This window comes from Eubalaena glacialis, chromosome 19, assembly GCF_028564815.1.
Source record: "Eubalaena glacialis isolate mEubGla1 chromosome 19, mEubGla1.1.hap2.+ XY, whole genome shotgun sequence".
Lineage (NCBI taxonomy): Eukaryota > Metazoa > Chordata > Mammalia > Artiodactyla > Balaenidae > Eubalaena > Eubalaena glacialis.
Window position 1 is genome coordinate 51,763,301 of NC_083734.1, and position 13,744 is coordinate 51,777,044.

The window sequence follows — 13,744 nt, forward strand, 5'->3', positions numbered from 1 at the left end:
CATCAATGAAGAATGGAGAAACAAAATGTACTCCATCCATACCGTGGATTATTCAGCCATAAAATGGAAAGAAGTTCTAACACAGGCTACAACATGGATGAACCGTGAAAACATGGTGCTCAGTGAAAGAAGCCAGACACAAAAGTCCACATACAGTACGATTCCACTTATATAAAATATTCAGAATAGGTGAAGCCATAGAGACAGAAGGTAGATTAGTGGTTGCCAGTGGCTGGGGGAGGGGGAAATGGCGGCTACTGCTGAAGGAGTGTAGGGTTTCCTTCCGGGAGTGATGAAAATACTTTAGGATGAGGTAGAGGAGGTGGTTGTACAACACTGGGAATATACTACATGATACTGAGTTTTTCCCTTTAAAATGGTTAACTGTATGTTCTGTGAATTTCATATCAATCTAAAAAAAGAAAAGAAGAGGGCTGAGAAGAAGCCGAAGGAAAAGAGGGAACGAGGGACTTCCCTGGTGGCCCAGTGGTTAAGACTCCTCACTTCCAATGCAAGCGGCGCGGGTTCAATCTCCAGTCAAGGAACTACGATCCCACATGCCTTATGGCGTGGCCAAGAAGAAAAAAAAAGAGGGAACGAACCTCGTGGATTTTCTCAGGTCAAGGTCCCTGCGAGGCCAACCCTGGTCACTGGGGAGTGTCTCAGGATCCAGACCCGGGAAGGAAGCAGCATTGTGCTGGTGGAGGGAGAAGGCGAGCTGTCAGGCAATCTCAACAAAGTCCTCGGTGATCCCCGCAGCTCGGATGGCCTGCAGAGTTGTCCCAGATTGAGACATGGGGCTGGGCCTTGATAGCCATCCACTGTTATTGGGCATGAGCTGCCTGGGGAAGGGACCATGACCTGGAGTGAGCACAGTCCCCGAAGGGGAGCTCAGCCAGTGCTGCCAGCAACTTCAGTCTGAGGGCAGTGCACTTGGCACACACTGTAACTGAATGTGGGGTCCAGCTGCTCGCTGCTCAAAAGCCAATAAAGAGGCAAGGCTGGTGGAAAGGAAGTTTGCTTTATTTCTGAGGCTGGCAATTGCGGGGGCCGGGGAAGGGGAAGGGCAGACTCCTGTCCAAAGGCTGACTCCCCTCCACTGACAACCAGTGGGCAAGAGCTTTTATAGACGGAGAGAGGGGGCTACATGCAGAGACAGCACAGTCAGCTCTGATGGTCATCTGTGAAATTGGTCATCGGTGGTCTGACCAGCATCATCTTGATTGTTTTAAGTACAGTTAATCTTCAGTTCCAGGGTCAGTTTGTTCCCATTTCCATGAGGCCAATTCTCAGAATTGTGGCAGCTTCTGTCATGGCTACAGTCTGGTCATCATGTAGTTAACTTCTTCCACCTGGTGGGGGTTTCAGTATCTATAAAACAGCTCCCAGGACACGGCTCAGAATACTATCTATAGCCCTTGAGGAGGAACTAAAGGTCCTTGACTTTGCTTACTGACTTAAACTATTATTGTTTTGTCCCCTTTGACTATTTTCCTTTGTTTCTGTATTTTCTCATTTCTCTGATTAAACTTATTCTTTGGCTAAAGTTTTTCCACACACAAAAAGCAGGCGGAAGACATGGGGGGCATAGACCATAGGGTCCTGTTCTGTTTCAACACTAGGCTGATGTGTGCAGGAAGAGCATTTCAGGCCTGTAAAGTACCTTAGGTGGGAGCAAGCCTGGAAAGTTTGAAGAAGGATGGCTGTTCGAATTTTGCTCCAAGTGAGATGGGGAGATGACAGGTGTTGAGTAACGTGCATCCCAACCTGACTCATGCTTTAAAAGGACCACTCAGGCTGCTGTGCTGCAGGCGGAAGGTCAGGGCAAGGACGGGAGCCGGAGGTCAGGCCTTGTGCAGCCAAACTGTGTCTCTTCCTCAAAGGGGACACACCCAGCCTCATCAGTTACCGCAATCAGGCTCCAAAGCCAGGCTCTCTGGGAGACGGTCATCACCTTTCAGGCCCCATCTCAGCCTTGTTCTGATATAGAGTAGCCTTTGGATGAGATCATAGTTACCAATACTGTTATGGGCCGAACTGCGTCCCCCCAAATTTATATATTGAAGTCCCAACCCCAGAACCTCAGAATGAGACTTAGAGGTAGGGCCTTTAAAGAGGTAATCAACTTAAAATCAGGCCATTAGGGTGGGCCATCCTCCAATGACCTTATAAGAAAAGGAAAATGGGACTCAGAGAGACACCAGGGATGCACCTGTACAGAGGAAAGACACAGGAGGAAGGCAGCTGTCTGCAAGCCAAGGAGAGAGGCCTCAGAAGAAACCAAACCGGCTGTCCCTCTGATCTCAGACTTCCTGCAGGGAGAGGAAATGAGAGTAACAACCTCCTAACTGTTTTCAGCACAGGAGACAAATAAACACAATCTGAAATTGAATCATGGGATTAAAAAACATAGTTTAGGGCTTCCCTGGTGGCGCAGTGGTTGAGAATCTGCCTGCTAATGCAGGCGACACGGGTTCGAGCCCTGGTCTGGGAAGATCCCACATGCTGCGGAGCAACTGGGCCCGTGAGCCACAACTACTGAGCCTGCGCGTCTGGAGCCTGTGCTCCGCAACAAGAGAGGCCACGATAGTGAGAGGCCCGCGCACCGCGATGAAGAGTGGCCCCCGCTTGCCGCAACTAGAGAAAGCCCTCGCACAGAAACGAAGACCCAACACAGCCAAAAATAAATTAAAAAAAAAAACAACAACAAAACATAGTTTAGTCTCTTAGAGGTTTTCGTAACTTTTTTTTCATAACCATAGGCAAGGTCAGCTACCAAATGTGCAGGGCCCAGTGCAAAACAAAAATGTGGTGCTCCTTGCTGAAAACTATTAAAGATTGCAAGACGGTGACGGCAGAGCATTGAATCAAGTGTGAGGCCATTCGGAGCCACACACGTGGGTGCGCATGAAGCTGGCCCTGGGGGCAATTTTAGGATATTGTATCTCCGTGGCAAAGAAGCATTTATCTAAAATGTGGTCGAAATTCATTCGTTTCTCTTATGTTAGATTCAGGGAAAATGCCTTCTTAAAAAATACATATCATGAAGGTATGATGTCACCTTCCCGAAGCTATTTCTCCATTTCCGTGGGACCAGCGAGGCGCTGGGAATGTCCAATCCGAGCCCACCGACCGCTAACCGCTGTCTCGCTGTCCTGGGCGACACGCGCGTTTGCGCTTCCCTCCCGGCTTCTCCGCAGCGTCTCTCCACCGTGTGGCCAGCGGGCGGGGCGGAGGGAGGGGGAGTGCCTCTCCGTGGGGAGCCCGGCGCGGGGCCGCCCTGCGCAGGCGCAGGCCGTTGGTGGGGCCGGAACCTGGTTGCGCGGCCGGAACCCGATTGCGCGGCCGGAACCCGGTTGCGCGGTCGCGCGGCCGGGGGAGCGCGTCGGGCGAGGCACCGGACGTCGCGGCGGTGGCGGCCGGGCGGTGAAGCTGGAGCGGCGGTGGCGGCGGCGGCCGGAGGCCGGGGCTGGGGCTGAGGCGGGGGTCGGGGCTGCAAGGCCCGCGGGGCGGCAGGCGGCGGCGGCCCGGGGCTCAAGCCCGGATACGGGAGCGGCCACCATGGCCGAGAGCATCGTGAGTGGGGCGGCCGGGCGGGAGGGCGCCGGGATGAGGCAGCAGATTTGCCGGCGCGGCCTGCGGAGAGGCCCAACGGCCCGCCCTCCTCTTCATGGGCCGGCCGGGTGGCTGGGCTCCCGACCTCCTCTCTTCAGCTCCTCCCGTCCCCGGCCGACGGGGGAGGCTGGGCCGTCCGCGGGGTGTGGGTTGTGTCGGCCGTTCCATTCCTGGTCGCGGGGGTCGCGCTTGGAGGGGCTGCAGTTCCTCGGGGCCAGGGCTACGATCCCTCCTCGCCTCCTGTCCGTCTGTCTTGCCTCCTTCCGTCGCCCCAGTGAGTGTCTTGTCATGGGTCCCTTAAAAGGAGAGCACTTTCTACAAACGGGGACCCCCTCCCACGAGAGGAAGTTGCTAAGAAGGGAGACGGTGCCCTGGTGGATGGCAAGGAGACCTTGACAGCTACCTGTCTGTAAAGGGATGTTATAAAGGTTGATGTCATTTTGTACCCGAAGTCAGGGATTGACACTCCCTTTCCCCGCTTAAAGTTAAAAAAAAAAAAAAAGTGAAAATCAGAAAAAACTGGCCATCCCTTAACTTGTGGAACGTTTCCTCTCAGAAGTCAGTATGGCCGGAAAAAACCCAACAGACCAGCTGGACAGAAAAATTTTTGGTTAACGTTAAGGACCACTTGGGATTTCCTGGAGGAAGCAGAAGCAGTATGGGGTGGCAAGTCACGTTCAGAGTTTGGCCATGGGAGGGCCTCTGCAGTTTTGCCAGGTGTCGGGAATGGCATTCATCCTCCTCTCTGGATGCTCTGGGCTGCAGGAACCTCCAGCTCTGGACTTTCAGGCTTTCATCCAGTGACTCCTCCTAATGCAGCTCTCCATTCAGGGGCCCTGGCGTCTGCTCCGTGTTTCCCAGCCTGGAGATGAGCAGAGGGCATGAATGCCCCAAGAGAAACGAGCAACTGATTACTTTTAAAATAAGATTTACTAGTCTTTGGTGACTCATTCTAGAAATAGGTTAAGAATTAGCACTCAAATCTGCTTCCAGACTTTCTTTTTACTGTAATATTTTTAACCAAATTCAAGTAACCATGGACGTGTGAGTTGTTTCAGAGAAGGCCACTTTTCTCCTAGTGTATATAAGGCTAGGGTCTCATTGATAGCATGGATCTCTTGTCGAATTTCTCAGATTGTGAGGAATTAAAACAGATGATTCTTCTGAAATTTATTTCAAAAGTTTTTATTTATTTATTTAGAAAGAGGTCTTCTAAAAATTTCTATGGGATAACTAATTTTTATCTCACCAATTCTTTGACTCCCCCAAGAAATATTTTGGGCTCATATTTTTATAAATAGGGAAACTTAGTTACCAAGAAGCTATGTGTCCATGTTGCCTGGTCTGTCTCTTGTGTACTTTGCTTTATACCATGTGTCAAAGGCCAAGTCGTACCTTCCCTCAGTATGAATTATCTTTGTCTCTTGGAGTTAAATACTGAGCTTAGCTTGGAAACCTGGACTGCCATGCCCTGTTGTAAATGAACAAGTAGAATAAGTTCTTAAGCAGAATAAGCTCTTAAGCTTTAGAACTCTCCAGAAACATGTAATCCTGACCTTTAGCTTCTCAAGGTGTGGAGTGTCATGCTCTTGGTCCTAAGTGAACAGTCAAAGCAACAGTCACAATCCCTCAAAGAGAAGCAGAGCTCTTTACTTTTTAACCTGCCTCAATGTTGGAGACAGATTTCAGAAAGAAATAGATGGGAGTTTACCTAATGCCCAGGCTGTGTATTTTTTTTTTTTTTGTAATTTTATTTTATTTATTTATTTATTTATTTATGGCTGTGTTGGGTCTTCGTTTCTGTGCGAGGGCTTTCTCTAGTTGCGGCAAGCGGGGGCCACTCTTCATTGCGGTGCGCGGGCCTCTCACTATCGCGGCCTCTCTTTTTGCGGAGCACAGGCTCCAGACGCGCAGGCTCAGCAATTGTGGCTCACGGGCCCAGTTGCTCCGCAGCATGTGGGATCTTCCCAGACCAGGGCTCGAACCCGTGTCCCCTGCGTTGGCAGGCAGATTCTCAACCACTGCACCACCAGGGAAGCCCCAGGCTGTGTATTAAGAAAACATTTTTCTAGATGTTGAATCCAGAGTAAAGCATACTAGAAATCAAAAGTCAAAATAATTTGAGTGCACACAGATGAGTGAGAAAGTTAAACAGATGTTGTTGGGAAGCAAAAAGAAAATATTTTATGCTCTTAACAATTGGGCTTTCATAAGGATTGTTCAAAACAAAATCTTAAAAACAGAGAACAATATGGGGACAAAGGCTTTTCAGTTAAGCAAAAGTTATTAGAAAATGAGAAAGACATAGTCACGCTATTTCAGCAAAATCTAGATTATTCTTAACTTGTTTGGTAAAGGTGGACAAATTTTGTCCTGTCCACAAATGCTCATCGAAAGCCATTGTGGCATTTTGTCCTGTATCAGTGGAAGTCTTTTTAAAAACAACTGCTTGTGACATTTCTTGTCTGTATAGTGTTGCTTTGAATACAATGTACAGTGCAGTAGTTGCTGAGAGGAGTAACTACAACATGAGTACTTTCTGGCACATTCTGTTCATTGTTCCCCCCATCCCTCAGGTGGTTGGAACATCCTCTGTCTTGCGGGCGGCAGGGCATGCCAGTTCATGCTACCCACTGAGGCAGGACCTTGGATGGTTGGCCCGGGCATAATAGCACACTTTGACTGGGCTTCGATCAGCATGAAAATCAAGTCTAGAAAGTGATGCTCTGTCCAGTTGTCTTCCAGGCCTAGCAACCATTTCAGGCTTGCCATGAAAATATATTTTTTTTAAACCCTGCCAAGTTTTACCGTGGTATTAAACACCTTTTTTCTTTTCTTTTATTCTTTTTATTGAAAGTAAATAACAGATTAGAAGATTTCCTGTGATCCTTTTTATGTTTTTAATTGTTTTTTGTTTGTCTGTTTGTTTTGGCCGCGTGGCTTGCAGGATCCCGACCAGGTATCTAACCCGTGTGCCCTTGGCTTTCACTGCGGAGTCCTAACCACTGGACCACCAGGGAATTCCCTGTGATCCTTTTAAGTTAGTCTAGTCTGTGTATGGATCCTGGAACAAAGTGAGATATTTTTTAAAGAACTCAGTTGTTCATGATTCATGGTGGGGTTTTTCCTGCTGATTTAAAAAAAAAAATTTTTTGGTAAATCGGAAGAGGAAAATGTTAGTGTTTCAGATATATTCTTTATAAATAATCGTTAAAAATTGAAGTCGTATTTTTCTGAGTGAAACGATAAGAGTTGAGAATTAGGGCAGTCCTCTTAGGATGTCCTCCCATGTGCTGATGTCTCTCAGACCTCTGCTTCATTTTCTAGAAACATTGGGTTGGGTGTTGGCAAGGGGAAGGGTGAGGTTTGGCTCTAAGTTTCGGTGACCCAGATGCTGAAATACTGCAGAGGTTAGTTTCAGTAATAGGTCAGGACCTTCCTAGTCTGTGCAGTAACCAACTTGTTTCATTTACCACAGATAATTCGTGTTCAGTCCCCAGATGGGGTGAAGCGGATCACAGCAACAAAGAGAGAAACAGCTGCAACATTTTTGAAAAAGGTACTTGTGGCTTGGGTATTGACCTTTCTTCATCCTCTCCTGTTATTCCCATCCTGTTGTGTACCTTTTCTCTTTTCCTCATTTCCTGAGTCTGCCCCCTCCCAAGTTCAGTCTCTTGTATTGCTTTTCTCTGTCATGATTGGTGGGACTGATACAGGATCAGACGTGTCACAGCTGACCACTGCTAACCATTGCAGGACCAAGGGCCCAAAGGTCAGTGTAAAAGGATTTCACAAGAGGAATATTTATGAGTGAAAAAATCAGAGAATGAGAAACTTGAATTGTCCATCAAAGGGGAATTGCTAACATGTATAGAATGATCCCACTTTGTTCTTAAAAAACTGAAGCCACATACACAAATTGTTGTGTGAGAATATGGTTTGAAAGAGCATAAGCCAGACCTAAACGGGGCAACCCCAGAAGGGGAGGCTAAAGTAAGGAGAGTGGCTTTTGCTTTATACTTCGTACCAGAGGTAGGCAAAGCATGGCTCGTGGCTGGCTGCCTGTTTTCATTGGGACACAGCCACACTCATTGGTTTATGCACTGTCTGGCTGCTTTTGAGCTCCAGCAGCAGAGCTGAGTAGTTGTGACAGACTGTATGGCCCTTTACAGAAAAAGTTTGCCAGCCTCTACTTTATACATTCTTTACTGTTTGAATTTGTTGCAGGCAGCTATTACCTTTGTAATGATAAAAAATATCATTTTTCACTGTTCATAAGCAAAATAAATTGTCAGGTCACAGACTGTTAGAGCCAGAGGGAATCTTAGGTGTCATGTAGTCTGATGTTTTTATTTTCACAAAGGTGGAAACTGAAGTCCAGGGAATAAAGAGATTTGCTGAGGATCACACTGTGTTCTGTTAGGGAAGCCACAGCACTTACTGGGAAGTTTGGCTTCTGAAAGGTAGTTGCTATCCTGATTCCAACAGTGCTGCTTAAGTGACCATATTTACAAGAATAAAAGGAAAAAGAATCAGGTGCAATAGACAGCAGAGAAGAGAATTTCTATGTCTTTAAGGACTTTTTAATATCTTACTCTTTGCTTTTTTAGTAACAGCTGACCATTGTCAGCTTGCTCCTGGAGATGGTGCTGAGATACACTAAATGCTCGAGTTCTTGAGAGATTGTCTGAGACAAAGATTAAGTATTAAGTAGCTATTGCTTGGACAGTTGTGGGGATAAACATGAGATGTAAGAGGACTGCATACAGTTGTTCTTTACTTTTCTGAGTCTTTGTGATATGGAAATTTCTTAAACTTAAATCTGTAGTAACCAGGGGACTTCCCTGGTGGTCCAGTGATGAAGACTCCGCACTTCCACTGCAGGGGTTACGGGTTTGATCCCTGGTTGGGGAACTGAGATCCCGCATGCTGCGCAGTGTGCCCAAAAAAAAAACCTAAAAAAAAAAAAAAAAAATCTAGCATTCATGTAGAGATATGATTTTGTTTTTAACTTGAGACTTTTGTGCTTGGCATCAAATGTAGAGTTGCTGGACAGGTTAAATTCAGATGATTTCAGAGAAACCTAAAAATTCAGGATTGTAGTTCTGACTTTTATTTGCCTCAGAAGTATTCCTAAAATCCTGGTGTTTCCTCTGGTAGTTAATTGTTGTCTTGCATAGGGAATATAGACACAATAGCTGTCATTGGATGTGGGTGGAGTCAGGGAGGTACAGTTTAGTGTTGACTGATTAATCGCTGAAGCCATCATCAACACGGTAGTCATTGTTTAGGAGAAATTTTCTTGGGAATACTCAAAAACAAACACATTTATTACTCTGAAGTAATGTTTCCCCTCAAGTGAAAATCGTTTTCTCTGATTATACAAATAATATGGGTTAATTATAAAAGGCTCAAAAACAATACAGGAAAGTATAAAGAAGTAAGAATAACTCAAGATTTTATTAGCCAGAAATAACTGTTAATGTAACGTCTTTATGTGTACACATGTGCAGACACACAGACACACACACACACCTCTCTGCATGTGCATGTACACATACTTTCACCAAAATGGGATTGTACTATACTACTGCTGTATTTTCATCAAATCTAAGACTGAGTTTAAGGAGAAACATTTACTTATTTATTTTTTTAAAAAATTAATTAATTAATTAATTAATTTTTGTCTCTGTTGGGTCTTCGTTGCTGCACGCGGGCTTTCTCTAGTTGCGGCGAGCAGGGGCTACTCTTCGTTGCGGTGCGCGGTCTTCTCATTGCAGTGGCTTCTCTTGTTGCGGAGCACGGGCTCTAGGTGTGCGGGCTTCAGTAGTTGTGGCTCGCGGGCTCTAGAGCGCAGGCCCAGTAGTTGTGGCGCACAGGCTTAGTTGCTCCGCGGCATGTGGGATCTTCCTGGACCAGGGCTCGAACCTGTGTCACCTGCATTGGCAGGAGGATTTTAAACCACTGCGCCACCAGGGAAGCCCAAGGAGAAACATTTATGTATCACTAAGAAAGAAAGAAATGCTGTCACACCTACTTGTAGCATTTTATTTTATATGTAAAGTACTTTTTTAGACTGATTTGGAAAATAATGTATTTTAATCATGTATTATGTATTTGTAAGGAGGAAAATCCAATTGAAATTAATTGGGTAGGCTCTCCCTATGAACTCATATTCAGAATCCAGCCCTCCTGAACCTTTTTTTTGACTCAGCTGTCAATGTCATGCTTGCTGAAGGGGTCACTGTCTGCCCTCTCAGGAGGGTCAGTGTGCCAGCTGCCGACAGCTGTTCTGCAGGTGCTGGTGCTAGGGTGCTTACGAGCAGGGCTCAAAAACTGAGATCCCTGTTCCTTCCTTGATTGATCATTAAATGGATTGTTTGATAGAAATGTTGAGGGGTGACAGTTGTTTAGCTAACTGGGTGACAGGTTTGCATGAGCCCAGGCAGTGACCCGTATGTCAGCCCTGCTGCCCTGCAGGCAAGAGTTGTTAAGCCTCTTGCTGTAAGATGCACCCGTTCTAGCAAAGTTCAAATCTCACCTTGTGATCATTTGTATCCTGCTTTTTTTCACTTGACAATAGGTTATGGACATAGTTCTATGTCAATAAATGTAGTTTTACGTCTTTTTTTTTCTGTGGTAAGAAAAATAACAAAATTTGCCGTGTAAACCATGTTTAAGTGTACAGTTCAGTAGCGTTAAGTACATTCACAGTGCTGTGCAGCCATCACCACCGTCCATCTCCAGAACTTTTTCATCTTCCCAAACTGAAACTATGTCCCCATTAAACACTAACTCCCTTTCCCCCTCCCCCAGCCCTTGGTAATCACTCTACTTTCTGTCTCTATGAATCTGACTCCAGGTATCTCACATAAGTGGACTCATACTGATTTTTTTTTTTTTAAGATTTTTTTGATGTGGACCATTTTCTTAAAGTCTTTATTGAATTTGTTACAATACTGCTTCTGTGTTATGTTTTGGTTTTTTGGCTGAGAGGCATGCAGGATCTTAGCCCCCCGACCAGGGATCAAACCCACACCCCCTGCATTGGAAGGCAAAGTCCTAACCACTGGACTGCTGGGGAAGTCCCTTGATTTTTAATAATTAATAATTTGTGCATTTGTGCTCTATAAGTGGGCTTTGAAATGGCCTTCCTGTCCCCTCACAGACTTGCCTGAGAAGTGTATGTTGACCACTGTGAACATTGTTGGCTCCAGCTTGCTGTCCCCATACTTGGCAGCCTTAATCCTGATTTAATATGTGGCATTATGCCCTCTAAGGAAATTGGTTTTGCAAGTGTGATGAGATGGCTTGCATTGAAAATCTCTCGTAGAATCTTGAGTTACTGGTTTCTTTGAGACCATCTAATGCTTCTCACTCAAGAATTCCCTCTCTGTGAATCACCAGACCATAAACCCCTCCAGGACAAGTTCTTCTGGCTGTCTCGCTCGCCGGCGTCTTCCCTCACCTCCACGACCCAAGAGTTTGCTTCTGCTGCTGTCAGTCCCCTGAATTGGCCCTTACTGAGTCACCCCAGATCCTACCTCTATCTTTTTTTTTTCTTTTGGCCACACTGTGTGGCTTGTGGGATCTTAGTTCCCCAACCAGGGATTGAACCTGTGCCCTTGGCAGTGAAAGTGCTGAGTCCTAACCACTGGACCTCCAGGGAATTCCCCTCAGTCCTATCTTAACTGACCTCTCAGCAGCAAGTGACGTTTTCCCTTATAATACTTAAATTTTTTTTTTTAACTGTGAAATAAAATACTTGCTAAGAAATGCTTGAAAAATATGAACAGCCAAAATGATTGATGATGAAGCAAATACCCAGGTCCGGGTGGGGGGCAGTGCCAGTCTCTAGCAACCATAGGTCAGCCTTCCTACTCCCTCACCCTGTCACCCCTCTCCTGACTTGACGGGGGTTGCTCCCCCCCTTTTCTGTGTTTTACCACACAGTATGCATTCCTAAACCCTAAATTTTAGTTTTGCCTATTTTGAACTTAAGATAACTGGAATCATGCCATGTATTCTTTTCTGTTACCTTCAGTTATAAACATTTGTATTAATTTTACTCCATATCATGTTTCTGGTTTTATTACAGTAGTTACACATCAAGATTACCTCAGGTGTGAAATAAAGTTTTTAAGATTTTTTGTTTGTTTGTTTGTTTATTTATTTATTTTTGGCTGTGTTGGGTCTTCGTTTCTGTGCGAGGGCTTTCTCTAGTTGTGGCAAGCGGGGGCCACTCTTCATCGCGGTGCGCGGGCCTCTCACTGTCGCGGCCTCTCTTGTTGCGGAGCACAGGCTCCAGAAGCGCAGGCTCAGTAATTGTGGCTCATGGGCCCAGCTGCTCCGCGGCACGTGGGATCTTCCCAGACCAGGGCTTGAACCCGTGTCCCCTGCATTGGCAGGCGGATTCTTAACCACTGCGCCACCAGGAAAGGCCCTAGAGTTACTTTCAATCATTTTTTTTAGTCAGCAGAAAATACTGTTAGTACATAAAGTTAATCTTTAAACTCTTGTTTTCCTTACAGTAAATAAATTCTAGGTTTTATCAATAATTCCATGTTAAAGGGCAAATCAATCATAGGTAAAAAGCAGCAGGTAGAACAAGGTATAAAATGGGGGGAGTGGGTGAGCCTTTGGGTGACTCAGGGACGTGCGGCTCCTCCCTGGTCCTGTTCCTGACCTGTGGTTGTTGCTCTGTCAGGATTCTCCTGGCAATTCTGTGATGGTTTCCTACTGTGTGATTTGGAGTTCTTATCTTCGTGTGTCCTCTGCGTCGGAGTTTCTGTCTGGTGTTGTTCAGCCTGAAGGATATCCTCTGGCATTTATTGTGGTGGAGGCTACAGGCAACAGGTGCCCTTGGGTCTTGTCGACCTGAGAACGTTTTCATTTTGCCCTTGTATTTGAAGGGTATTTTCTCCAGATGGAGAATTCTGAGTTGACAGATGTTTATTCCTGCCTCAGCACTTTAAAGATGTTGTTCCATTGTCTTCTGGTCTCCATTGATCTTTGGATTTTAGCAGTTTGATGATGACGTGCCCAGGCATAGTTTTCTCTTTATTTATCCTACTTTGGTTTTGCTGAACTTCCTGGATTTGTTACTCTTATGTTTTTCATCAAATTTGAGGGTTTTGGCCATTCTTTCTTCAAATGTTTTTCAGTCCTAGCCTTATTCTCTTCTCCTGAGGATCATTTGATATTGTTCCAGGGGTTCCTAAGACTCTGTTCATTTTTCTTTCAAATCTCTGTCTTCAGATTGTCTGGTTTCTGTTAACCCATCTTTAATTGACTTTGTTTTTGTCATCCCCCTTCTGATGATAAGCCCACCCAGTGAATTTTCTATTTCAGTTATTGTGTTTTTCAGTTGTAGAATTTTTGTTTGATTCTATTTTATCATTTCTGTTTCTCTGCCAAGATTTCCTGTCTCTTCTTTGTTTAACTCTACTCTGATGACCCTAAAAGTCAAGCTCCAGATCTGACCCCTCTCTTGGCCCCAGACTCAAATTTCCTCACGAGAGAGCAAAATAACAAGAGAAATTTGGTTAATGAGGAGCAGTTTCTAAACTCACTAGTAATGTCTGATGTATATATGGTCAGAGTAGTGAGACTTCAATATTTTATTAACTCTGTGTTGTTTGGGTCTTGTTTTAGGTCGCAAAGGAGTTTGGCTTCCAAAATAACGGCTTCTCGGTTTACATCAATAGAAACAAGACTGGAGAAATAACAGCATCATCTAACAAATCCCTCAACCTGCTGAAGATCAAGTGAGTGCCCGAGGGGAGAAGGTGGGGAGTGGGGAGGGCATGCTGGCACCAGTTACCCGCCTGAGGCCGCTCAGTTCTCTCCTTTTTCCTTCTCATGCTACTGTGATTACGGTCCCGAACGCAGACCAAAGTGCAGGTGACTGTGCTTCTTGCCAGGTGTTTGGCAGCCACACTGAATCTGCAGTTACTGTTGAGCCGGTTTGATTGACTTGCGGAATTCGGGGATGTATGTCACAGAGAAGGAGTTACGGTCCTGGGTTGTGTGTGCACCTGCACACTCAGCTGCTTCACTGCGGAGAAGGACCTTGAATGTAGCTCTGTGCGTCGTTCTGCCTTGGGACCTGCTTGGTAGGTTGGGGGGG

General features: G+C 45.8%; 1 protein-coding gene and 2 long non-coding RNA genes across 4 annotated transcripts in view; 1 reads left to right on the top strand and 2 right to left on the bottom strand.

Annotated features, from left to right (window-relative positions):
* Positions 1-1,002: 1,002 nt before the first annotated feature.
* Positions 1,003-1,756, bottom strand: LOC133080420 (uncharacterized). Its single transcript, XR_009698489.1, has 2 exons — positions 1,664-1,756; positions 1,003-1,352 (listed from the first exon to the last, which is right to left on the bottom strand). It is a non-coding gene; the product is annotated as an uncharacterized LOC133080420 (long non-coding RNA).
* Positions 1,757-1,762: 6 nt separating this feature from the next.
* On the bottom strand, positions 1,763-3,275 carry LOC133080419 (uncharacterized). The gene is made up of 3 exons (XR_009698488.1): positions 3,062-3,275; positions 2,213-2,312; positions 1,763-1,995 (listed from the first exon to the last, which is right to left on the bottom strand). It is a non-coding gene; the product is annotated as an uncharacterized LOC133080419 (long non-coding RNA).
* A 196-nt stretch (positions 3,276-3,471) lies between these two features.
* Positions 3,472-13,744, top strand: part of NPLOC4 (NPL4 homolog, ubiquitin recognition factor) — a 54,648-nt gene continuing 44,375 nt past the window's right edge. Inside the window, exons 1-3 of one of the 2 annotated variants that reach the window (XM_061175293.1) lie at positions 3,472-3,576; positions 7,094-7,174; positions 13,270-13,382. In XM_061175293.1, coding sequence (XP_061031276.1) covers positions 3,562-3,576; positions 7,094-7,174; positions 13,270-13,382 — 209 coding nt within the window. In that variant the 5' untranslated portion in view covers positions 3,472-3,561. The remainder of the gene's footprint in view (positions 3,577-7,093; positions 7,175-13,269; positions 13,383-13,744) is intronic. The other variant, XM_061175292.1, reaches the window with a different exon arrangement.